Genomic DNA, 26,034 nt, shown 5'->3' on the forward strand with positions numbered 1-26,034 from the left:
TGGCTTTACCGTAGCAGCAGCGACGGGCCAAATTTGTGGCTTTACCGTAGCAGCGACGGGCCAAATTGTGGCTTTTACCGTAGCAGCGACAATAAATTTGTGGCTTCACCGTGTAGCAGCGACGGGCCAAATTTGTGGCTTCACCGTGTAGCAGCGACGGGCCAAATTTGTGGCTTCACCGTGTAGCAGCGACGGGCCAAATTTGTGGCTTTACCGTGTAGCAGCGATGGGCCTTCAAGATACATGTTCCCCGCTGCTACTGGGTTAAGATTCAGGCAGAAATGAAAAGACCAATTCTGGGGTTGGTATTAAAGACACTTATTTCTCACATCAGCTGTTTCTAAGGGTCAAAGAGGGGGTCAGTCGGGTTCTAATGAGTGTTTCTTTACGTTCACGGTACAGAGGAAGGGTCACACTACCACCAGGGTCATAAAACTACCCCTGGAAATGCCCACAACTCCTATGAAAGCCTTGTCAAATAGCTGTTCTTGGGAGATGCAAAATGTTTTATAATATGACCATAGGACACTCAGACCCTGAATGGCGAAGGCAACTCAACAAGAATGGGCGTCACATGTTGAAAAATTGATGTAGACTTGGAAAACACTGAAAAATGACTCAGGAAATTAGTTTACGAGGGTGATGCCATACCCCATAATGGCCCTAAAATCCACTCAAGCGTTTGTACTTGGGTTTCTGTGTGTGTTGATGAGACGTCGCTGTGTTCCGCCTGCACTGAGACATGATGAAGATACACATTTCTTTAACCCGGTAGCATCAGGGGTCATGTTTCTTAATGGTCCCTCCAAGCGAGAAAAATGAGAAAAAATCACCCCTCACACAAACCATTTCATAATATATATCAAAGCATTTGTGATCAGATTATGTATCATCTATTTTGGGGGTTTAAATCATGGTGCAAATTTGGCCTGTCGCTGCTACACGGGTTAACTGTATTAACCGTGTAGCAGTGACGGGCCAAATTTGTGGCTTTACCGTGTAGCAGCGACGGGCCAAATTTGTGCCATGATAACCCCCAAAAATAGATGATACATAATCTGATCACAAATGCTTTGATATATATTATGAAATGGTTTGTGTGAGGGGTGATTTTTTCTCATTTTTCTCGCTCGGAGGGACCATTAAGAAACATGATCCCTGATGCTACTGGGTTAAGGTTAATGCGCAGAACTTTACTTCAATTCCTAGACTGCAAAACATTGGTCCCTTCTGTTCTCCAAATGAAACCACTTGATATGACTGATGTTTTTTTTCTCCGTGATTATATTTTTCATTTTACTACTACACGAAAGCTGTTATCTTGTTGCTATTGAAATGTTGCTAGTGTTGTTGAGGGGTGGTCATATACCTCCTTCAGGACCTTCGAGACTCCTCCAAGAATTACCTTCCTGAGGAGCGGGCAAAGATCTCTCCTATAGACCCAAGGATGTATGGGTTCTGTGATTGCAATGTGGAGTTATATACCTGTTTAAGATGACTGAGACACAGAAATACACCAGTTACTTAACCTATAAATTGAGCTTCACGGTCATAACTAAGCATATATTCACGGACCTTCGACAGGACTAGACAGCGAATGTAGTCTCTTAACATAGAAGATTCTAAGGCATTATGGTAATTGTATAGAGCTTAGACGTCACACATGTACCAATGGTGAGACTAACATGCTAGTAAAAGGCATCTGGTGTTTGGTACTGAGGGGTGAGGCTGTCTGTCGTGTGTGTGTGTGTGTGTGTGTGTGTGCTCGGTGGTGTGTGTGTGTGAGTGTGTGTGCCCGGCTGTGGTGTGTGTGTCTGTGTGTGTGTGAGTGTGTGTGCCCGGCGGTGGTGTGTGTGTCTGTCGTGTGTGTGTGTGTGTGCTCGGTGGTGTGTGTGTCTGTGTGTGTGTGTGTGTGTGCCCGGCGTAGCTGTCACATTTATTTTGGTGTGTTTGGAATGCCGAGGGCCTGCTGCCAGACCACTGATGCTGTCTGTGAGGGCTGATGGGTGGTCAACACTACATGCTCCACTGTCTCCTCTCTGTCAAGGCTGGGACCCATTCTTATCGTAGACAGAATCTCTCCTTGAAACTCCTGACTCGCCGCCCCATCTTCCTCATGTGATCCACCATTTTCAGCCTGAACCGAGTCTCTGCTGCTGGACGCTCCCCTTGAGTCAGTGGTCACTTCAGCAGCAGGACCTGATAGTGACAAGTTAGGAATCAGAGATATAAATTGCCCAGCAGGGAGAGATAAGGTGACCGTGTCTGCGCTGTCCGTGGTGACGAGAGCCAGAGTGGTTCCATGCTGTCCTTCCTCGCTGTTCACCAAGAGGGGGCGACTGGCTTGCGTCGCCCCCACCACAACCTGCTGCCCCTCACTGCCAGTCCCGATCAGTCGTACATACTGGTCTCCGTTTCCAATGGGCGTTATTTCTCCCATAGCTTGAGTGAGCAGGTCATCTTCAGGACCCTGAACTCCCGAAGTGCTGGCTTCTCCTCTGGGTAGATCACCAAGTCGATGACCTTGAAGTAGGGTTCCATCTCCCACAACTTGACTCCCATGAGGAACTTCTCCTGTCAAGCCAGCACCTCCGTCAAGAAGAGGCTCCATGTCGCTAACTCCTGGGTCTGGCATGTCCTCCCCGTAATCCTTGACGGAAGAGCTGTCCGCCCCAATGTCTGAGTGCTGGTGACGTTCGTGTCTCAGCAGCCGTGCCCTGGAGGCATATTGACGATAGCACCATTTGCACGGATGGGGGTAGGTGGTCACATTGCCAACGGTTTGTGAGTATGTTGAATCTTCCCCGTTTCTGCTCTCCTTGGGTGTTACAGACGATGGGGGAAGCTCCTCTCCGGGATGGTACTTAAGAATGTGCAGTTTACGCTTGCTGCTGCTGCGATACATCTGGAACAATAGAACAGAGTCTATCATTTTGTAAACATGTATATTAAGCTCATTAGCACTCTACTACGCAGGTCAAATTGCTATAGATTTATCTGGAACAATATAACAGAGTCTATCATTTTGTAAACATGTATATTAAGCTTAGCGCTCTACTACGCAGATCAAATTGCTATAGATTTATCTGGAACAAAATAACGGAGTCTATCATTTTGTAAACATGTATATTAAGCTCATTAGCACTCTACTACGCCGATCAAATTGCTATAGATTTATCTGAAACAAAATAACGGAGTCTATCATTTTGTAAACATGTATATTAAGCTCATTAGCACTCTACTACGCAGATCAAATTGCTATAGATTTATCTGAAACAAAATAACGGAGTCTATCATTTTGTAAACATGTATATTAAGCTCATTAGCACTCTACTACGCAGATCAAATTGCTATAGATTTATCTGGAACAATATAACAGAGTCTATCATTTTGTAAACATGTATATTAAGCTCATTAGCACTCTACTACACAGATCAAATTGCTATAGATTTATCTGGAACAATATAACAGAGTCTATCATTTTGTAAACATGTATATTAAGCTCATTAGCACTCTACTACGCAGATCAAATTGCTATAGATTTATCTGAAACAAAATGACAGAGTCTATCATTTTGTAAACATGTATATTAAGCTCATTAGCACTCTACTACGCAGATCAAATTGCTATAGATTTATCTGGAACAATATAACACAGTCTATCATTTTGTAAACATGTATATTAAGCTTAGCACTCTACTACGCAGATCAAATTGCTATAGATTTATCTGGAACAATATAACAGAGTCTATCATTTTGTAAACATGTATATTAAGCTTAGCGCTCTACTACGCAGATCAAATTGCTATAGAGATTTAGATTTACATAAGAATAAATTTCCATTTCCTATATGAGAAGTCTAGGTTGTTAAAACTAAATCTCTATAGCACTATGCTGAGTGGTAGTGTGCTGGGCTCCACATTCACCGCGTGACGGACGACGCGGGTGGGTTTGAATCCCCACGCTACCACCTGGGATTTTTCAGTCACCGCCGAGTGGCTTAAAACTACCCACATGCTGTCCTGAAGACCACCCATCAACCCGGTGAATCAAGGAGGAGTTCCGGGGGGCAGCATGAGCCAGGAGAGGATGGCGCCACTATAAACACTTGCCTGTGCCATGACGGGCTGGGGGGACCATCACGCCCCACTACACAAGGACATAAAAAAAGGATATTTAAAGACTACAAATTTGCTTCACATACCTTGTCACAGTATTGGCAGTAATAGCAACGCGTAGCTTTGAGGATCGGCTGATTAAGCTCCGGAACACTACCAATGTCAACGTTTGGATGTCGTTTCGCTAGGTGGTTGACGAGCATTCCTCTCCGCTTGAACCCCAAAAGACAGGTATGGCACTTGTACTCAAACTGCATGTAATCTGTCGGGTCAACCTGGTGGAGAGGAAGTTAAAGTTTGAGAAGTTTCCCTCAAAATATCGTCAGAAAGGTTGGAGAGTTTGGTTTAGTCGGCGCAACATCCGTGGTCATGTGCCGGAGAGAGACAGAAGGGGAAGGAATTATAGGAGAAGGGAACAGTTGGAAAGTTTGGTTTAGTCGGCGCAACATCCGTGGTCATGTGCCGGAGAGAGACAGAAGGGGAAGGAATTATAGGAGAAGGGAACAGTTGGAAAGTTTGGTTTAGTCGGCGCAACATCTGTGGTCATATGCCGGAGAGAGACAGAAGGGGAAGGAATTATAGGAGAAGGGAACAGTTGGAAAGTTTGGTTTAGTCGGCGCAACATCTGTGGTCATATGCCGGAGAGAGACAGAAGGGGAAGGAATTATAGGAGAAGGGAACAGTTGGAGAGTTTCGTTTAGTCGGCGCAACATCTGTGGTCATATGCCGGGGAGAGACAGAAGGGGAAGGAATTATAGGAGAAGGGAACAGTTGGAAAGTTTGGTTTAGTCGGCGCAGCATCTGTGGTCATATGCCGGAGAGAGACAGAAGGGGGAGGAATTATAGGAGAAGGGAACAGTTGGAAAGTTTGGTTTAGTCGGCGCAGCATCTGTGGTCATATGCCGGAGAGAGACAGAAGGGGAAGGAATTATAGGAGAAGGGAACAGACCCCAGGAGACGGGACACAACCCCTGATTAATACCTGGTACCCATTCACTACTGGGTGGACAGGGGCGTAGGGTATCGGAAAACCCGCCCAAATTTTTCCACTCCACCCGGGAATCGAACCCGGGCTCTCGGTTGTGAGCTGAGTGTGCTAACCACTGCACCATGAAGCCCCCTGCAGCACATCTAAGCTATACATAACAATACTGATAAGGGTTTCCGCTGTGTACCGTACCTTTGGAATGAACTTTGGAGGAGCCTTGGCAGCCTTGGCAAGACGCACATCACGCTCTGAAGAATGCATGCGCTTGGAATGTTCTCTCATCTTGTCCTTCCTCTTGAATCCCTTTCCACAGTCTTGACATAAGTAGTCTTTCCGATCTGAGTGGCTGCAAATAGTAGACATAAGTGGGGAAGAAAACAGCTTCAAATCAACCCAGTAGCATAGTGGATCTTGTTTCTTAATGGTCCCTCTAAGCGAGAAAAATGAGAAAAATCACCCCTCACACAAACCATTTCATAATATATATCAAAGCATTTTGGATCAGGTTATGTATTGGGCCAAATTTGTGGCTTTACCGTGTAGCAGCGACGGGCCAAATTTGTGGCTTTACCGTGTAGCAGTGACGGGCCAAATTTGTGGCTTTACCGTGTAGCAGCGACGGGCCAAATTTGTGGCTTTACCGTGTAGCAGTGACGGGCCAAATTTGTGGCTTTACCGTGTAGCAGCGACGGGCCGAATTTGTGCCATGATATAAACCCCCCAAAATAGATGATACATAATCTGATCACAAATGCTTTAATATATATTATGAAATGGTTTGTGTGAGGGGTGATTTTTTCTCATTTTTCTCGCTTGGAGGGACCATTAAGAAACATGGTCCCCGCTGATACTGGGTTAAATGGGTACATCAATCAATCTGAACCATTTAATTTCCTCCAGGTTATATTTGAGCAAAAAAAAAATAGTTGTCCCTCAAATAGTACGGTTTTCAATAGTTCGGTTTTGGTTCTATGTGGATTTTCTGGGAAGATTTTTAAGGATTTTTATATAACCCAATGCGCAGGAAATTTAACCCCTTGAATGCGGATATCTTACAGTTAGACCTCACCAAGCTACTGGAATAGAGCAAAAAGTGTCTGTTACAATTCAATGAAGAAAAATGTAAAGTCCTGCACCTTGGGAGGGTATCCAGCACACCAATACCACATGGGAAACACTCCACTATCCACCACAGAGGCAGAGAAAGACCTGGGAGTGTATGTTACCAGGCTACCAGTGAAGGGATATCCAGCACACCAATACCACATGGGAAACACTCCACTATCCACCACAGAGGCAGAGAAAGACCTGGGAGTGTATGTTACCAGGCTACCAGTGAAGGGATATCCAGCACACCAATACCACATGGGAAACACTCCACTATCCACCACAGAGGCAGAGAAAGACCTGGGAGTGTATGTTACCAGGCTACCAGTGAAGGGATATCCAGCACACCAATACCACATGGGAAACACTCCACTATCCACCACAGAGGCAGAGAAAGACCTGGGAGTGTATGTTACCAGGCTACCAGTGAAGGGATATCCAGCACACCAATACCACATGGGAAACACTCCACTATACACCACAGAGGCAGAGAAAGACCTGGGAGTGTATGTTACCAGGCTACCAGTGAAGGGATATCCAGCACACCAATACCACATGGGAAACACTCCACTATCCACCACAGAGGCAGAGAAAGACCTGGGAGTGTATGTTACCAGGCTACCAGTGAAGGGATATCCAGCACACCAATACCACATGGGAAACACTCCACTATCCACCACAGAGGCAGAGAAAGACCTGGGAGTGTATGTTACCAGGCTACCAGTGAAGGGATATCCAGCACACCAATACCACATGGGAAACACTCCACTATCCACCACAGAGGCAGAGAAAGACCTGGGAGTGTATGTTACCAGGCTACCAGTGAAGGGATATCCAGCACACCAATACCACATGGGAAACACTCCACTATCCACCACAGAGGCAGAGAAAGACCTGGGAGTGTATGTTACCAGGCTACCAGTGAAGGGATATCCAGCACACCAATACCACATGGGAAACACTCCACTATCCACCACAGAGCCAGAGAAAGACCTGGGAGTGTATGTTACCAGGCTACCAGTGAAGGGATATCCAGCACACCAATACCACATGGGAAACACTCCACTATCCACCACAGAGGCTGAGAAAGACCTGGGAGTGTATGTTACCAGGCTACCAGTGAAGGGATATCCAGCACACCAATACCACATGGGAAACACTCCACTATCCACCACAGAGGCTGAGAAAGACCTGGGAGTGTATGTTACCAGGCTACCAGTGAAGGGATATCCAGCACACCAATACCACATGGGAAACACTCCACTATCCACCACAGAGGCTGAGAAAGACCTGGGAGTGTATGTTACCAGGCTACCAGTGAAGGGATATCCAGCACACCAATACCACATGGGAAACACTCCACTATCCACCACAGAGGCAGAGAAAGACCTGGGAGTGTATGTTACCAGGCTACCAGTGAAGGGATATCCAGCACACCAATACCACATGGGAAACACTCCACTATCCACCACAGAGGCAGAGAAAGACCTGGGAGTGTATGTTACCAGGCTACCAGTGAAGGGATATCCAGCACACCAATACCACATGGGAAACACTCCACTATCCACCACAGAGGCAGAGAAAGACCTGGGAGTGTATGTTACCAGGCTACCAGTGAAGGGATATCCAGCACACCAATACCACATGGGAAACACTCCACTATCCACCACAGAGGCAGAGAAAGACCTGGGAGTGTATGTTACCAGGCTACCAGTGAAGGGATATCCAGCACACCAATACCACATGGGAAACACTCCACTATCCACCACAGAGGCAGAGAAAGACCTGGGAGTGTATGTTACCAGGCTACCAGTGAAGGGATATCCAGCACACCAATACCACATGGGAAACACTCCACTATCCACCACAGAGGCAGAGAAAGACCTGGGAGTGTATGTTACCAGGCTACCAGTGAAGGGATATCCAGCACACCAATACCACATGGGAAACACTCCACTATCCACCACAGAGGCAGAGAAAGACCTGGGAGTGTATGTTACCAGGCTACCAGTGAAGGGATATCCAGCACACCAATACCACATGGGAAACACTCCACTATCCACCACAGAGGCAGAGAAAGACCTGGGAGTGTATGTTACCAGGCTACCAGTGAAGGGATATCCAGCACACCAATACCACATGGGAAACACTCCACTATCCACCACAGAGGCAGAGAAAGACCTGGGAGTGTATGTTACCAGGCTACCAGTGAAGGGATATCCAGCACACCAATACCACATGGGAAACACTCCACTATCCACCACAGAGCCAGAGAAAGACCTGGGAGTGTATGTTACCAGGCTACCAGTGAAGGGATATCCAGCACACCAATACCACATGGGAAACACTCCACTATCCACCACAGAGGCTGAGAAAGACCTGGGAGTGTATGTTACCAGGCTACCAGTGAAGGGATATCCAGCACACCAATACCACATGGGAAACACTCCACTATCCACCACAGAGGCAGAGAAAGACCTGGGAGTGTATTTTACCAGGCTACCAGTGAAGGGATATCCAGCACACCAATACCACATGGGAAACACTCCACTATCCACCACAGAGGCAGAGAAAGACCTGGGAGTGTACGTTACCAGGCTACCAGGGAAGACCAAATCCGTACCAATCACAGACGGGTTAGAAATCCTAAAATATCTTCCATGACAATCCGTATAAAACAGAAATCGTGCTATTTGAGGGATGACTGAATTAACCTCTTTATCAAGCATGCTTAGAAAGACTCTCAAAGGGCTGCCTTACCTGAGCATGTGAATTTTTAGCTTGTCGATGGAGGGCATCTCTTTGCTGCAGATGGAGCATACGTGAGGCAGGATAGCATGGTAGGATCTTATGTGTCGACGAATTTTACTATACGTAGGAAACACCTGCAGAAACAAATTTGAATCACTTTCGAGATAAGCTTCAAAAATACAGAAAAAAACATGTATATCTACTGTTCATTAACCTTTAATAGCTGGCGCCTGGGATCGCACAGAATCATATTGCAGATATCTCGAGTATTTTTCATAAAAGCAACATAATTGTAACTTATTAACAAAACCGAATAACAGACACCCTGGCTCACTATGAAGGAAGTACAGACTGACCTGACCTTTACTGCAACTAATGATTAACCACCCACATGATATTCTGACGACCACCCATCAACCCGGACTCTAGCGGAAATTGTCCAAGTGAATCAAGGAGGAGTTCCGGGGGGCAGCATGAGCCAGGAGAGGATGGCGCCACTATAAACACTTGCCTGCGCCATAACGGAACGAGAGAGAGAGCGAGAGAGCAAGAGAGAGAGAGAGAGAGAGAGAGAGAGAGAGAGAGAGAACACCTAAACAGTCCTATCCCCCTACCAATCACTGTACACTAACCAGCATGATCCCAGCGGCTACCGGGTTCAGAAACATGATCCCAGATGCTACCGGGTTAAGAAACATGATCCCCAGATGCTACCGGGTTCAGAAACATGATCCCCAGATGCTACCGGGTTCAGAAACATGATCCCAGATGCTACCGGGTTCAGAAACATGATTCCCAGATGCTACCGGGTTCAGAAACATGACCCCCGAAGCTACCAGGTTAAGAACAGTGAATGACAGACAGCCTGGCTCACTATGAAGGAAGTACTGATTGACCTGACCTGACCTGACCTTAATCAACCGTCTCACCTTGTTGCAGGTCGGACAGTTGTACTCTTCGTTCACACAGTGGGTTGGGACGTGGGCTTTCAGACTGGCCACAGAGGAGAAACCTTCCCTGCAAATGGGGCAGTTATATCCCTTACTGCCCTCTGGGGAATCAACACGTTTGCATAAGTCTTTATACAAAGTAAATGTTAACATATAAAAACTTTAGTCGTACCTCAAATACCCCAGTTTCCGGTAGTCTGATTTTGGCTTCATGTGGATTTTCTAAGATGATTTTTTTAGGATTTTTTAATTTCTCGACGAGCATGAAGTTTTAAAACCCGAAAAAGATCTCCCAGACTATCCATATAATAGTCTGATTTTGGTTTTATGTGGATTTTCTAATAAGATTTTTTTAGGGTTTTTAAATTTCCCGACGAGCATGAAGTTTTAAAACCCGAAAAAGATCTCCCAGACTATCCATATAATAGTCTGATTTTGGTTTCATGTGGATTTTCTAAGATGATTTTTTTAGGGTTTTTAAATTTCCCGACGAGCATGAAATTTTAAAACCCGAAAAAGATCTCCCAGACTATCCATATAATAGTCTGATTTTGGTTTTATGTGGATTTTCTAAGATGATTTTTTTGGGATTTTTAAATTTCCCGACGAGCATGAAATTTTAAAACCCGAAAAAGATCTCCCAGACTATCCATATAATAGTCTGATTTTGGTTTTATGTGGATTTTCTAAGATGATTTTTTTAGGGTTTTTAAATTTCCCGACGAGCATGAAGTTTTAAAACCCGAAAAAGATCTCCCAGACTATCCATATAATAGTCTGATTTTGGTTTTATGTGGATTTTCTAATAAGATTTTTTTAGGGTTTTTAAATTTCCCGACGAGCATGAAGTTTTAAAACCCGAAAAAGATATCCCAGACTATCCATATATGACCGAAACCGAACTATCGGAAACTGTACTATTTGAGGGACAGCTGAAACTTACATGAGGAATATCTACAAGTCACAAACTACTTGAAGGAGCTCATGAAAGAGGCTGATGTGTAGGGTATCTCTCGTCCTTCATCTTCCACCTCTGATTAGATAGTTAGTGTAGCTTGTCACAAACAGCCTTGTAAGGACCAGTATGTCTGCTGTTGTTTGTTCTTCCTCTGTGTTTCTTTGTGTTCCTTTGTCGTAACAAGATAAAACATATATTTGTACAGGTAAGTCTATTTACGCGAGTTTGGTTTACGAGTTTTTGAAATACCGCGTGGTCCAAAATCCAAATAAACGTTTAATTTACATGTTTATTTTACGGAGTGTCCCCCAGATGTCTCACGCAAGTGGACTCACACGGCCACACAGTTCTTCCCACGCGGCGCTTGAACAACAATACAGTACCCACGCTGCTCAACAACAACAACAACACCCTCGCTGCTGTGCTACCACGAGGGGAAGGGCAGCCAGAGGAGGAACCACGAGAGGGAGAGGAGTCAGAGTGATACGGTAGGCAATAGAGGTACAAACCGACCTCTTGTTGGATTTACGCTGTTTTGGATTTACGCGATGACCTCAAGGACAAAATACTCGCGTGAATCCAGAGTTACCTGTCCTGTACCTGATCACTACACATTCTGCCCGACCCAAAACGAAAGCTGGTTATATGCCGCACTACAGACACACGATCATTGAGATTGATGCATGATATCTTCCGCACTCCTCCCCGATCTTTGCCAAAGTCGCCGGGCACACAGAGGGCTGCATGGAAAATGAGAGTTGGGCTTATTTCTCTGCCCCCTAGCCAACACATTGTGCATAGATTTCCCCAATGATTCTTATTTATTCATTAATTTTTTTACAGCAAAGGAGACAGCTCAAGGGCACAAAAAAAGGATACAATAATTGAAAAAGCCCGCTCCTCGCTGCTCCTAGAAAAAGAGAATCCGAAGAGGTGGCTGAAGGAGAGGTCAATTTCAGATGAGATAACTTGATGATTAGGATTAGGATACATGAATGGAGCTTGTGTGTATGTGTGAAAGCCCCGGAAAGCAAGATTAGTGATTAGAGGTTGGAATGTTTGGTTTAGTCGGCGCAACATCTGTGGTCATATGCCGGAGAGAGACAGAAGGGGAAGGAATTATAGGAGAAGGGAACAGTTGGAAAGTTTGGTTTAGTCGGCGCAACATCTGTGGTCATATGCCGGAGAGAGACAGAAGGGGAAGGAATTATGGGAGAAGGGAACAGTTGGAAAGTTTGGTTTAGTCGGCGCAACATCTGTGGTCATATGCCGGAGAGAGACAGAAGGGGAAGGAATTATGGGAGAAGGGAACAGTTGGAAAGTTTGGTTTAGTCGCGCAACATCCGTGGTCATATGCGGAGAGAGACAGAAGGGGAAGGAATTATAGGAGAAGGGAACAGTTGGAAAGTTTGGTTTAGTCGGCGCAACATCTGTGGTCATATGCCGGAGAGAGACAGAAGGGGAAGGAATTATAGGAGAAGGGAACAGACCCCAGGAGACGGGACACAACCCCTGATTAATACCTGGTACACTGCTGGGTGGACAGGGGCGTAGGGTATCGGAAAACCCGCCCAAATTTTTCCACTCCACCCGGGAATCGAACCCAGGCTCTCTCGGTTGTGAGCTGAGTGTGCTAACCACTGCACCACGAAGCCCCTTAATGACTAGAAAATCCTTAATTATGAATATTTCTGAACTAATGTGTTACGCTTAATGAATCTGTGTTTATTACAAGGCTAATCTAGTTACGCTACTTTGCAACAAACTATCACCAAGCAATGGAAAACAATAGAAGCTTAGACTAACCAATGTGGAACTTGACGTGAGTGTTGAGGGCGGAGTTGCTGCAGAATCGCCTGAGACAGAGACTGCAGCGATACGGTTTTTCCGCCTCATTGCAGTGGACAGCCATGTGGGCCTCCAGGCGATCATGGCGCAGGAAAGACTGGAAAAAAACGCCTGAGCTACAAAACTGTGATGGATTAGAACAATGCAGGATATTTAACCGGGTAGCAGCGGGGAGTTGAGGGCATTTCCAGGGGTAGTTTTATGACCCTGGTGGTGGTCTGACCCTTCCTCTGTACCGTGAACCTAAAGAAACACATATTTGACAAGGCTTTCGTAGGAGTTGTGGGCATTTCCAGGGGTAGTTTTATGACCCTGGTGGTGGTCTGACCCTTCCTCTGTACCGTGAACCTAAAGAAACACATATTTGACAAGGCTTTCGTAGGAGTTGTGGGCATTTCCAGGGGTAGTTTTATGACCCTGGTGGTGGTCTGACCCTTCCTCTGTACCGTGAACCTAAAGAAACACATATTTGACACACACACACACACACACACACACACACACACACACACACACACACACATACACACACACACACACACACACACACAAGAAACAGTGAGTAGGGCCATGATTAGACAAGCTGTTAACTGGCTTTTTATAGTATATACATTTTACTTATAATCTTACAACATAACAACAGCATCAAGCAACTTAAACTAACCTTGTAACAACATTCACATTTGTAAGGCTTGCTGGAGGCCGGCAGATAGAGATTGTGTTCCTCCACATGCGAAGACAACTCCTCCTCACTCTCAAAGGCCTGCAAGGAGATGATTTTTTGATTTTCCAGAGTGTTACGGTTAAGTGTTGTGTTTCTAGTGGGTCGTGATACAAGGGGTCCGATAACAAGATGTATTGCCGCCCAAGAATGCATATTTGACAAGGCTTTCGTAGGAGTTGTGGGCATTTCCAGGGGTAGTTTTATGACCCTGGTGTTAGTTTGACCCTTCCTCTGTACCGTGAACCTAGAAACACATATTTGACAAGGCTTTCGTAGGAGTTGTGGGCATTTCCAGGGGTAGTTTTATGACCCTGGTGTTAGTTTGACCCTTCCTCTGTACCGTGAACCTAGAAACACATATTTGACAAGGCTTTCGTAGGAGTTGTGGGCATTTCCAGGGGTAGTTTTATGACCCTGGTGGTGGTCTGACCCTTCCTCTGTACCGTGAACCTAGAAACACCTATTTGACAAGGCTTTCGTAGGAGTTATGGGCATTTCCAGGGGTAGTTTTACGACCCTGGTGGTGGTCTGACCCTTCCTCTGTACCGTGAACCTAGAAACACATATTTGACAAGGCTTTCGTAGGAGTTATGGGCATTTCCAGGGGTAGTTTTATGACCCTGGTGGTAGTTTGACCCTTCCTCTGTACCGTGAACCTAAAGAAACACTCATCACAACCCGACTGACCCCGTATCTGACCTTTAGAAATACCTGATGTGACGAGCGAGAGAGTCTTGAGATACAAACCTCTGTCCCTTTGTGGCCCAGCTCCGGAAAGTGTGCGACAGACCCTCCCCAGTGACAACGATGGCAAGCACTCGAGACTAACCATACTGAGGGTCGGTTTCATAGTCATTTTGCTTGTTTTGATTGTTACTGATGGCTGTTATCGTTGCTGTAGTGTTTCCATGTCAAACTATCCGATGGGGCGTAGCGGCTGTGGGGTTAGGGAAGCCTCGCACCTTGCCCCCCACTCCCAACCCCTCTCCCTTCCTCTATACCCCCCAATACCCCATAGGACAGATTCACGTGGAGAGCTCTACCGTCTATCAGAGCCATTGGAAACTCTCAAAGCTAACAAGGTGACTGAGAGCTGCCCAGGACTGTACCTTGAAACACAAAGGGCAAGTCTTCCTCTCCTGCTTGAGATCCATTTCATCCTCTTCCTTAATTTCCAGAGTTTGATGACTTCGTAGGTGAATCTTGAGCAGCTGAAATAAGGGGGAAGGTTTTCATGACTAACTCCTATGTCTAGCAGGGTATTCAGACAGGAGGGGAAGGAATTATAGGAGAAGGGAACAGTTGGATAGTTTGGTTTAGTTGGCGCAACATCTGTGGTCATATGCCGGAGAGAGACAGAAGGGGAAGGAATTATAGGAGAAGGAAACAGTTGGAAAGTTTGGTTTAGTCGGCGCAACATCCGTGGTCATATGCCGGAGAGAGACAGGAGGGGAAGGAATTATAGGAGAAGGGAACAGTTGGAAAGTTTGGTTTAGTGGGCGCAACATCTGTGGTCATATGCCGGAGAGAGACAGGAGGGGAAGGAATTATAGGAGAAGGGAACAGTTGGAAAGTTTTGTTTAGTCGGCGCAGCATCTGTGGTCATATGCCGGAGAGACAGGAGGGGAAGGAATTATAGGAGAAGGGAACAGTTGGAAAGTTTGGTTTAGTCGGCGCAACATCTGTGGTCATATGCCGGAGAGAGACAGAAGGGGAAGGAATTATAGGAGAAGGGAACAGTTGGAAAGTTTGGTTTAGTCAAGCAACATCTGTGGTCATATGCTGGAGAGAGATAGGAGGGGAAGGAATTTTAGGAGAAGCGAACAGTTGGAAAGTTTGGTTTAGTCGGCGCAACATCTGTGGTCATATGCCGGAGAGAGACAGAAGGGAAGGAATCATAGGAGAAGGAACAGTTGGAAAGTTTGGTTTAGTGGGCAACATCTGTGGTCATATGCCGGAGAGAGACAGAAGGAAGGAATTATAGGAGAAGGAACAGTTGTAAAGTTTCGTTTAGTCAGCAACATCTGTGGTCATATGCCGGAGAGACAGAAGGGGAAGGAATTATAGGAGAAGGGAACAGTTGGAAAGTTTGGTTTAGTCAGCGCAACATCTGTGGTCATATGCCGGAGAGAGACAGAAGGGGAAGGAATTATAGGAGAAGGGAACAGTTGGAAAGTTTGGTTTAGTCGGCGCAACATCTGTGGTCATATGTCGGAGAGAGACAGAAGGGGAAGGAATTATAGGAGAAGGGAACAGTTGGAAAGTTTGGTTTAGTCATGCAACATCTGTGGTCATATGCCGGAGAGGGACAGAAGGGGAAGGAATTATAGGAGAAGGGAACAGTTGGAAAGTTTGGTTTAGTCGGCGCAACATCTGTGGTCATATGCCGGAGAGGGACAGAAGGGGAAGGAATTATAGGAGAAGGGAACAGCTGGAAAGTTTCGTTTAGTCGGCGCAACATCTGTGGTCATATGCCGGAGAGAGACAGGAGGGGAAGGAATTATAGGAGAAGGGAACAGACCCCAGGAGACGGGACACAACCCCCAATTAACACCTGGTACCCATTCACTGCTGGGTGGACAGGGGCGTAGGGTATCGGAAAACCCGCCCAAACTTTTCCACTCCACCGGGGAATCGAACCCAGGCTCTCTCGGTTGTGAGGCGAGTGGGCTAACCACTGCACCACGAAGCCCCCTAGTTTCAGCAGTGAAGGTGAGAGCCATCCATCGCATGACTGAAATACCCCTGTCAAATATTTTACAGACATACACCATTTTCACAAACCTTAGAGAAGTTAATTCCGTCAAAGAACAGACTGATTCACAATTTCCACTCACTTCAGGTATGCCGAATGTACGATTGCAGACAATACACTTGTTTTCCTGGACACCTCCTCCGCTGGGACAAGGACGGCTGGAAGGACAAAATTATTACAGATTAAGATCACAGACAGTTATGGGCTGACTCTGAGGAGGGGGATACCATTTTTGTTCCTGTTCATCTGTTTTTCTGTCTCCCAGTGTATAAATATTTAAATAAAAGGGTTACAGACTGGCCTCCTATTGTCCTTAAAAACTGTATGAACTGTATGATAGCATTTCTGTGTGTGTGTGTGTGTGTGTGTGTGTGTGTGTGTGTTTCTGTCTGTCTGTCAAGGCTTATGGCCCTGAAAAACTGTGCCTCCGTGCTGTCACCCTGCCTGGTCAAACTCTTCCGCCTCTCCCTGTCAACATCTACCTCTCCCTCCTCCTGAACAGACCAAAGCCTCTGACCACAACAAGCAAAGGAAAGCTCTCTTACCCTCTAACTCCTGTCTGAGGTACGCCAGAGGATCCTGGTTCTCTGGACATCGGCTGAAAATCAAATATATCTGGTTCATGAAAAGAAATCAACTTCTACATTAAATTAACTGTAGGAGATTACTATGGCTATTGCGCATTAAGATCGTTGGAAAGTTTCGTTTAGTCGGCGCAACATCTGTGGTCATATGCCGGAGAGAGAGACAGAAGGGGAAGGAATTATAGGAGAAGGGAACAGTTGGAAAGTTTGGTTTAGTCGGCGCAACATCTGTGGTCATATGCCGGAGAGAGACAGAAGGGGAAGGAATTATAGGAGAAGGGAACAGTTGGAAAGTTTGGTTTAGTCGGCGCAACATCTGTGGTCATGTGCCGGAGAGAGACAGAAGGGGAAGGAATTATAGGAGAAGGGAACAGTTGGAAAGTTTGGTTTAGTCGGCGCAACATCTGTGGTCATATGCCGGAGAGAGAGACAGAAGGGGAATTATAGGAGAAGGGAACAGTTGGAAAGTTTGGTTTAGTCGGGCGCAACATCTGTGGTCATATGCCGGAGAGGGACAGAAGGAAGGAATTATAGGAGAAGGAACAGTTGGAAAGTTTGGTTTAGTGGGCGCAACATCTGTGGTCATATGGGAGAGAGACAGAAGGAAGGAATTATAGGAGAAGGAACAGTTGGAAAGTTTGGTTTAGTGGGCGCAACATCTGTGGTCATATGCCGGAGAGAGACAGAAGGGGAAGGACTTATAGGAGAAGGGAACAGTTGGAAAGTTTGGTTTAGTCGGCGCAACATCTGTGGTCATATGCCGGAGAGAGACAGAAGGGGAAGGAATTATAGGAGAAGGGAACAGACCCCAGGAGACGGGACACAACCCCCGATGAATACCTGGTACACTGCTGGGTGGACAGGGGCGTAGGGTATCGGAAAACCCACCCAAATTTTTCCACTCCGCCCGGGAATCGAACCCAGGCTCTCTCGGTTGTGAGCCGAGTGCGCTAACCACTGCGCCACGGAGCCCCCTAACGAAGGTAACGATTGTCTCACCTTTAACCTCTTGACCACTTTCTTGACGGCAACATCGGCATCACCGCAGGTACGGGGTCGACGGATTTTGGTCCTCTTACGCTTCTTCCGATCTTCCTCTTTACCAGCCTGGGAGCAGAAGACGAAAGATCCTCATTTGAGAAGCAAGGCAAACAATATTAATGAAAAATTATAATAGGATGAAGAATAACATTAATTTCCCTGTTTTTTATGATTTTAACCCCTTGGATGTGGATTTCCTACAAGAAGACATCGCCAAGCTACAGGAATGGATTGAAGAGAAATGTAGTCATGCATTTTAAGAGGGGGTATCCAGCACACCAATACCACATGGGAAACACTCCACTATCCACCACAGAGGCAGAGAAAGACCTGGGAGTGTATGTTACCAGGCTACCAGTGAAGGGATATCCAGCACACCAATACCACATGGGAAACACTCCACTATCCACCACAGAGGCAGAGAAAGACCTGGGAGTGTATGTTACCAGGCTACCAGTGAAGGGATATCCAGCACACCAATACCACATGGGAAACACTCCACTATCCACCACAGAGGCAGAGAAAGACCTGGGAGTGTATGTTACCAGGCTACCAGTGAAGGGATATCCAGCACACCAATACCACATGGGAAACACTCCACTATCCACCACAGAGGCAGAGAAAGACCTGGGAGTGTATGTTACCAGGCTACCAGTGAAGGGATATCCAGCACACCAATACCACATGGGAAACACTCCACTATCCACCACAGAGGCAGAGAAAGACCTGGGAGTGTATGTTACCAGGCTACCAGTGAAGGGATATCCAGCACACCAATACCACATGGGAAACACTCCACTATCCACCACAGAGGCAGAGAAAGACCTGGGAGTGTATGTTACCAGGCTACCAGTGAAGGGATATCCAGCACACCAATACCACATGGGAAACACTCCACTATCCACCACAGAGGCAGAGAAAGACCTGGGAGTGTATGTTACCAGGCTACCAGTGAAGGGATATCCAGCACACCAATACCACATGGGAAACACTCCACTATCCACCACAGAGGCAGAGAAAGACCTGGGAGTGTATGTTACCAGGCTACCAGTGAAGGGATATCCAGCACACCAATACCACATGGGAAACACTACCAAAACACTGTACGGGTTAACATTTTTTTCTCAATCGTTCTAGATAGAAAGTATTTGAGTATTGTGATGATTTCAGGGTCTTATAGTTAACCATCATCATAGATTCATATTAATTTGACATTCTATTGTATACATATGCATGGGGGGCCTCCACTCACACAGCTCTCCTGGACAGGGTGGAGTCTAAGGCTCTTCGTCTCATCAGCTCTCCTCCTCCTACTGATAGTCTTCTACCTCTTAAATTCCGCCGCCATGTTGCCTCTCTTTCTATCTTCTATCGATAGTTCCACGCTGACTGCTCTTCTGAACTTGCTAACTGCATGCCTCCCCCCCTCCCGCGGCCCCGCTGCACACGACTTTCTACTCATGCTCATCCCTATACTGTCCAAACCCCTTATGCAAGAGTTAACCAGCATCTTCACTCTTTCATCCCTATACTGTCCAAACCCCTTATGCAAGAGTTAACCAGCATCTTCACTCTTTCATCCCTATACTGTCCAAACCCCTTATGCAAGAGTTAACCAGCATCTTCACTCTTTCATCCCTATACTGTCCAAACCCCTTATGCAAGAGTTAACCAGCATCTTCACTCTTTCATCCCCATACTATCCAAACCCCTTATGCAAGAGTTAACCAGCATCTTCACTCATTCATCCCTATACTGTCCAAACCCCTTATGCAAGAGTTAACCAGCATCTTCACTCTTTCATCCCTATACTGTCCAAACCCCTTATGCAAGAGTTAACCAGCATCTTCACTCTTTCATCCCTATACTGTCCAAACCCCTTATGCAAGAGTTAACCAGCATCTTCACTCTTTCATCCCTATACTGTCCAAACCCCTTATGCAAGAGTTAACCAGCATCTTCACTCTTTCATCCCTCACGCTGGTAAACTCTGGAACAATCATCCTTCATCTGTATTTCCTCCTGCCTACGACTTGAACTCTTTCACGAGGAGGGTATCAGGACACCTCTCCTCCCGAAACTGACCTCTCTTTCGGCCACCTCTTTGGATTCTTTTTAGGACCAGCGAGTAGCGGGCTTTTTTATATTATTGTTTACTTTTTTTGTGCCCTTGAGCTGTCTCCTTTGATGTAAAAAAAAAAATACAGTTGTCTTATACTGAATATGGACAGTAAGGATGCAGAGTGTCTTTTAAGATGACCCTGAGAGTGTCGAGGGTGAAGCCACAGACTCTGAGATGACTCACTTCATCATGACAAGTGAGGTGTCGCTGGAGCTCAGCAGATGACTCAAAACCCTCATCACACTCATAACATGGCCAGGATTTCCTCATCGACTCCAACACTGAAATATATAAAAAAATAGTTTGATTATCTCTCTCTCCCCCTAACGCATGGCTCACAGCTACCATACCAAATTGGCACCACTACAGCCAAAACCATGAAAGCTAAGCAATAGAGGTTATGGTAATTCTTAATGGTCCCTCCGAGCGAGAAAAATGAGAAAAAATCACCCCTCACACAAACCATTTCGTAATATATATCAAAGCATTTGTGATCAGATTATGTATCAGCTATTTTTGGGGGGTTTATATCATGGCACAAATTTGGCCCGTCGCTGCTACACGGTAAAGCCACAAATTTGGCCTGTCGCTGCTACACGGTAAAGCCACAAATTTGGCCCGTCGCTGCTACACGGTAAAGCCACAAATTTGGCCCGTCGCTGCTACACGGTAAAGCCACAAATTTGGCCCGTCGCTGCTACATGGTAAAGCCACAAATTTGGCCCGTCGCTGCTACACGGTAAAGCCACAAATTTGGCCCGTCGCTGCTACATGGTAAAGCCACAAATTTGGCCCGTCGCTGCTACACGGTAAAGCCACAAATTTGGCCCGTCGCTGCTACACGGTAAAGCCACAAAATAGATGATACATAATCTGATCACAAATGCTTTGATATATATTATGAAACGGTTTGTGTGAGGGGTGATTTTTTCTCATTTTTCTCGCTCGGAGGGACCATTAAGAAACATGACCCCTGCTGCTACTGGGTTAAGCTTAAGCAGGTCTGAAACAGGAGCACTGAGGGCAGCATGGGCCAAATGTTAGCCGTATATCTCAACAGCTACTTGACGGAAAATTCATCTAAACCACTAACCGACTCGACCAACCATGAAGCCCCTCAAGAAAGGTTACTGGTGTTATGGGCAGAAATATATCCTTACACAAATCATATAAAAGCATATCAGTTGAAAATAAACAAAGCATATGAAAGTTCTAAGTGATATCCATGTTATGATTGTATAGCGAACTTAATATAAATGGCTTACCTGATATTTCTAACTCTGTGGGCTCAAGAAAGTGCAGGTTCCTCTGGCTGGCGTACTGCTTGGAATATCTGGGCAAAATATAAATCAATTTGTAATCCGCTATTCAACAATCTCTTGCTCTATTTGGCAATAATGAAATGTTAAATATAATATTCATTGCAATAAAATACAGGTAACTCGATTTACGCAAGTTTGGTTTACGCGTTTTTTTAAATATCGCATGGTCCAAAATCCAAATAAATGTTTAATTTACGCGTTTTTTTAAATACCGCATGGTCCAAAATCCAAATAAATGTTTAATTTACGCGTTTTTTTAAATACCGCATGGTCCAAAATCCAAATAAATGTTTAATTTACGCGTTTTTTTCACATATACGCGATATTTTACGGAGTGTCCCCCAGATGTCTCACAGAACTGGACTCACACGGTCACACAGTTCTTCCCACGCGGCGCTTGAACAACAATACAGTACCCACGCTGCTCAACAACAACACCCTCGCTGCTGTGCTACCACGAGGGGAAGGGCAGCCAGAGGAGGAACCACGAGAGGGAGAGGAGTCAGAGTGATACAGTAGGCAATAGAGGTACAAACAGACCTCTTGTTGGATTTACGCTGTTTTGGATTTACGCGATGACCTCCTCAAGGGCACAATACTCGCGTGAATCCAGAGTTACCTGCACTGACAAACATCTCCAGCCCCTCCTACCCAACTCTGAGTTCCGAGCGAGGGAGGATGTCGCTGCTGGTCAGGAAGACGAGAGAGGTATCGATCTGCATAACGACGCAATTCTGGTCCAGATAACTCTCGGCTTTTCTTACGAATCTCATCCAATTAGACGAACCTGTTGAAAGAAAATTTAACGGTAAAAATTTGAATAGAATTGGGAAATTTAAACATGCATTCATTGTGTCTGCTACATAGCCTAATGACACGCAAGTCTTAGATTCTCATACCTTCGTCAGATGTGTCCAGAAAAATAGTCTCGTCTCCGGAGAGGACAGAGTAGACAAGGCCATTGGTTAGGAGGCTCCTGCTTGCTTCTAAACATGCTTCATTGTGTCTGCTACATAGCCTAATGACACGCAAGTCTTAGATTCCCATACCTTCGTCAGATGTGTCCAGAAAAATAGTCTCGTCTCCGGAGAGGACAGAGTACACAAGACCATTGATGAGGAGGCTCCTGCTTGCTTCTAAACATGCATTCACTCTGTCCGCTACATAGCCTAATGACACACAAGTCTTACATTCTCATACCTTCGTCAGATGTGTCCAGAAAAATAGTCTTGTCTCCGGAGAGGTCAGAGTACACAAGGCCATTGATGGGGTGGCTCCTGCTTGCTTCTATACATGCATTCACTCTGTCCGCTACATAACCTAATGACACACAAGTCTTAGATTCTCATACCTTCGTCAGATGTGTCCAGAAAAATGGTTTTGTCTCCGGAGAGGACAGAGTAGACAAGGCCATTGGTTAGGAGGCTCCTGCTTGATTTTAAACATGCATTCACTGTGTCTGCTACATAGCCTAATGACACACAAGTCTTACATTCTCATACCTTCGTCAGATGTGTCCAGAAAAATAGTCTCGTCTCCGGAGAGGACAGAGTACGCGAGGCCATTGATGAGGAGGCTCCTGCTTGCTTCTAAACATGCATTCACTGTGTCCGCTACATAGCCTAATGACACGCAAGTCTTAGAGTCTCATACCTTCGTCAGATGTGTCCAGAAAAATAGTCTTGTCTCCGGAGAGGACGGAGTACACAAGACCATTGGTTAGGAGGCTCCTGCTTGCTTTTAAACATGCATTCACTCTGTCCGCTACATAGCCTAATGACACACAAGTCTTAGATTCTCATACCTTCGTCAGATGTGTCCAGAAAAATTGTCTTGTCTCCGGAGAGGACAGAGTAGACAAGGCCATTAGTGGGGGGGCTTCTGCTTGCATCTTCCATCATCACTCCTCCGAGGGGGCCAAACCGAGTCCTCTTTGGGATGAATTTTCGAGAAAACACGCCGAACTCTTTGGGGAAATAAAGAACAAAGTTAGGCGAACAGGTTTTGCTCTGTCTTAATTTGGAAACAAACAAATATTCTGTAAAAACAAACCTATTCAAAAACATCCATTGTCATTCACACGCAGCGCGGCTAATCACACCGACATGGTTTCTTGATGCATAAACACCCGTACTGGTAGACGGTAGAGTTATATTTTATACCATTAATATTACAACTACTTATACTCTTTGTTTACCCCACTGAAGATGTTGGCAGCGTCCACCGAGACTGTTTGGTTGAAAATGCAACTCATCTGCCAGTGTGGGGTATTTAATCATTCATGGGTATTGAGAATGGTGTGCAGAACAGTGATTAAGTTAATTGATTAAAGAAACTATATTAACACAGTGAAAACACCCAATTATGAACACCAGTGAGTACCAGGAATAGAGTAATCTGAGCCCCATCTGTCCGCTAAACAGACATATAGAACAGTGACTAAGTTAATTGATTACAGAAACTATATTAACACAGTGAAAACAGCCCATTATGAACACCAGTGAGTACCAGGAATAGAGTAATCTGAGCCTCATCTGTCCGCTAAACAGGTGTGCAGAACAGCGACTAAGTTAATTGATTACAGAAACTATATTAACACAGTGAAAACACCCCATTATGAACACCAGTGAGTGCCAGGAATAGAGTAATCTGAGCCACACCTGTCCGCTAAACAGGTCTATCGAACAGTGACTAAGTTAATTGATTACAGAAACTATATTAACACAGTGAAAACACCCCATTATGAACACCAGTGAGTACCAGGAATAGAGTAATCTGACCTGCATCTGTCCGCTAAACAGGTCTATCGAACAGTGACTAAGTTAATTGATTACAGAAACTATATTAACACAGTGAAAACACCCCATTATTGAAGGAGCCAAAGAAACACCTCTCTGATATGGAGGATTTCAGGGCTATATTTCAATTTGTGTGGAACTTTCCATTGCTAATCAGTTTCTGTGTCTTTAATCTTTTTTGGTCAATCATTTCCGTTTCCTGGGGACGAGAGGGGAGGAGAGGGGATGGGAGGAGAGGAAGAGAGAGACGGGCCATCCTTGCACTCAGGGGAAAGTTGTAAAGTTTGGTTTAGTCGGCGCAACATCTGTGGTCATATGCCGGAGAGAGACAGAAGGGGAAGGAATTATAGGAGAAGGGAACAGTTGGAAAGTTTGGTTTAGTGGGCGCAACATCTGTGGTCATATGCCGGAGAGAGACAGAAGGGGAAGGAATTATAGGAGAAGGGAACAGTTGGAAAGTTTGGTTTAGTCGGCGCAACATCTGTGGTCATATGCCGGAGAGAGACAGAAGGGGAAGGAGTTATAGGAGAAGGGAACAGTTGGATAGTTTGGTTTAGTCGGCGCAACATCTGTGGTCATATGCCGGAGAGAGACAGAAGGGGGAGGAATTATAGGAGAAGGGAACAGTTGGAAAGTTTGGTTTAGTCGGCGCAACATCCGTGGTCATATGCCGGAGAGAGACAGAAGGGGAAGGAATTATAGGAGAAGGGAACAGTTGGAAAGTTTGGTTTAGTAGGCGCAACATCTGTGGTCATATGCCGGAGAGAGACAGAAGGGGAAGGAATTATAGGAGAAGGGAACAGTTGGAAAGTTTGGTTTAGTCGGCGCAACATCTGTGGTCATATGCCGGAGAGAGACAGAAGGGGAAGGAATTATAGGAGAAGGGAACAGTTGGAAAGTTTGGTTTAGTCGGCGCAACATCTGTCGTCATATGCGAGAGAGACAGAAGGGAAGGAATTATAGGAGAAGGGAACAGTTGAAAGTTTGGTTTAGTCGGCAACATCTGTGGTCATATGTCAAGAGAGGCAGAAGGGGAAGGAATTATAGGAGAAGGGAACAGTTGGAAAGTTTGGTTTAGTCGGCGCAACATCTGTGGTCATATGCCGGAGAGAGACAGAAGGGGAAGGAATTATAGGAGAAGGGAACAGACCCCAGGAGACGGGACACAACCCCCGATTAATACCTGGTACACTGCTGGGTGGACAGGGGCGTAGGGTACCGGAAAAGCCACCAAAATTTTTCAACTCCACCTGGGAATCGAACCCAGGCTCTCTCGGTTGTGAGCCGAGTGTGCTAACCACTGCACCACGAAGCCCCCTGTAATATACTAAAACATTTGGAGATGTACCTTCTGTGCCGTGGATTTTCCGGATGGCTAAATGCTCCCCGGGAAGTGATGCCCATGCCCTGGCTCTGACGGGCTTGTCGGATATGGTCAGGATGTGAGGTTGAGGGCAGTGAGGGGTATAGGTCTGTTCACAGTCCACACCATCGGCTGGAAAAAGAAGTATTCTTAATCTATACCCAAGAACTCCAAAAAACACATTAAAAAGTACTGAAATACCTCTCACCACTCAGTAATGTACATATTGAGACATTAACCGTGTAGCAGCGATGGGCCAAATTTGTGGCTTTACCGTGTAGCAGCGATGGGCCAAATTTGTGGCTTTACCGTGTAGCAGCGACGGGCCAAATTTGTGGCTTTACCGTGTAGCAGCAACGGGCCAAATTTGTGGCTTTACCGTGTAGCAGCGACGGGCCAAATTTGTGGCTTTACCGTGTAGCAGCGACGGGCCAAATTTGTGGCTTTACCGTGTAGCAGCGACGGGCCAAATTTGTGCCATGATATAAACCCCCAAAATAGATGATACATAAACTGATCACAAATGCTTTGATATATATTATGAAATGGTTTGTGTGAGGGCTGATTTTTTCTCATTTTTCTCGCTTAGAGGGACCATTAAGAAAC

The 26,034-nt window shown here is 45.7% G+C and overlaps 2 protein-coding genes across 4 annotated transcripts in view; one reads left to right on the plus strand and one right to left on the minus strand.

Moving 5' to 3' along the window:
• Positions 1–1,737: 1,737 nt before the first annotated feature.
• Positions 1,738–26,034, minus strand: part of LOC127002339 (uncharacterized) — a 33,631-nt gene continuing 9,334 nt past the window's right edge. For all 3 annotated transcript variants that reach the window (XM_050868158.1, XM_050868159.1, XM_050868157.1), the window contains exons 8-23: positions 25,414–25,560; positions 23,072–23,233; positions 21,919–22,054; positions 21,211–21,278; positions 20,129–20,226; positions 17,782–17,889; positions 16,744–16,796; positions 16,281–16,356; positions 14,553–14,654; positions 13,384–13,482; positions 12,678–12,816; positions 9,893–10,014; positions 8,973–9,097; positions 5,298–5,451; positions 4,204–4,392; positions 1,738–2,905 (exon numbers count right to left, since the gene is read on the minus strand). In XM_050868158.1, coding sequence (XP_050724115.1) covers positions 1,937–2,905; positions 4,204–4,392; positions 5,298–5,451; positions 8,973–9,097; positions 9,893–10,014; positions 12,678–12,816; positions 13,384–13,482; positions 14,553–14,654; positions 16,281–16,356; positions 16,744–16,796; positions 17,782–17,889; positions 20,129–20,226; positions 21,211–21,278; positions 21,919–22,054; positions 23,072–23,233; positions 25,414–25,560 — 2,747 coding nt within the window. In that variant the 3' untranslated portion in view covers positions 1,738–1,936. The remainder of the gene's footprint in view (positions 2,906–4,203; positions 4,393–5,297; positions 5,452–8,972; positions 9,098–9,892; positions 10,015–12,677; positions 12,817–13,383; positions 13,483–14,552; positions 14,655–16,280; positions 16,357–16,743; positions 16,797–17,781; positions 17,890–20,128; positions 20,227–21,210; positions 21,279–21,918; positions 22,055–23,071; positions 23,234–25,413; positions 25,561–26,034) is intronic.
• Positions 6,031–8,949, plus strand: LOC127002341 (uncharacterized). The gene is made up of 2 exons (XM_050868181.1): positions 6,031–6,250; positions 6,348–8,949. The coding sequence occupies exon 2, from the start codon at positions 6,372–6,374 to the stop codon at positions 8,874–8,876; it is 2,505 nt and encodes an 834-aa protein (XP_050724138.1). The 5' UTR covers positions 6,031–6,250; positions 6,348–6,371; the 3' UTR covers positions 8,877–8,949.

Source organism: Eriocheir sinensis, chromosome 23, assembly GCF_024679095.1.
Source record: "Eriocheir sinensis breed Jianghai 21 chromosome 23, ASM2467909v1, whole genome shotgun sequence".
Classification (NCBI taxonomy): domain Eukaryota; kingdom Metazoa; phylum Arthropoda; class Malacostraca; order Decapoda; family Varunidae; genus Eriocheir; species Eriocheir sinensis.

Coding starts and splice junctions, on each gene's coding strand:
- LOC127002341 (XM_050868181.1), top strand. CDS start 6,372: ATGGGAAACACTCCACTATCCACCACAGAGGCAGAGAAAGACCTGGGA.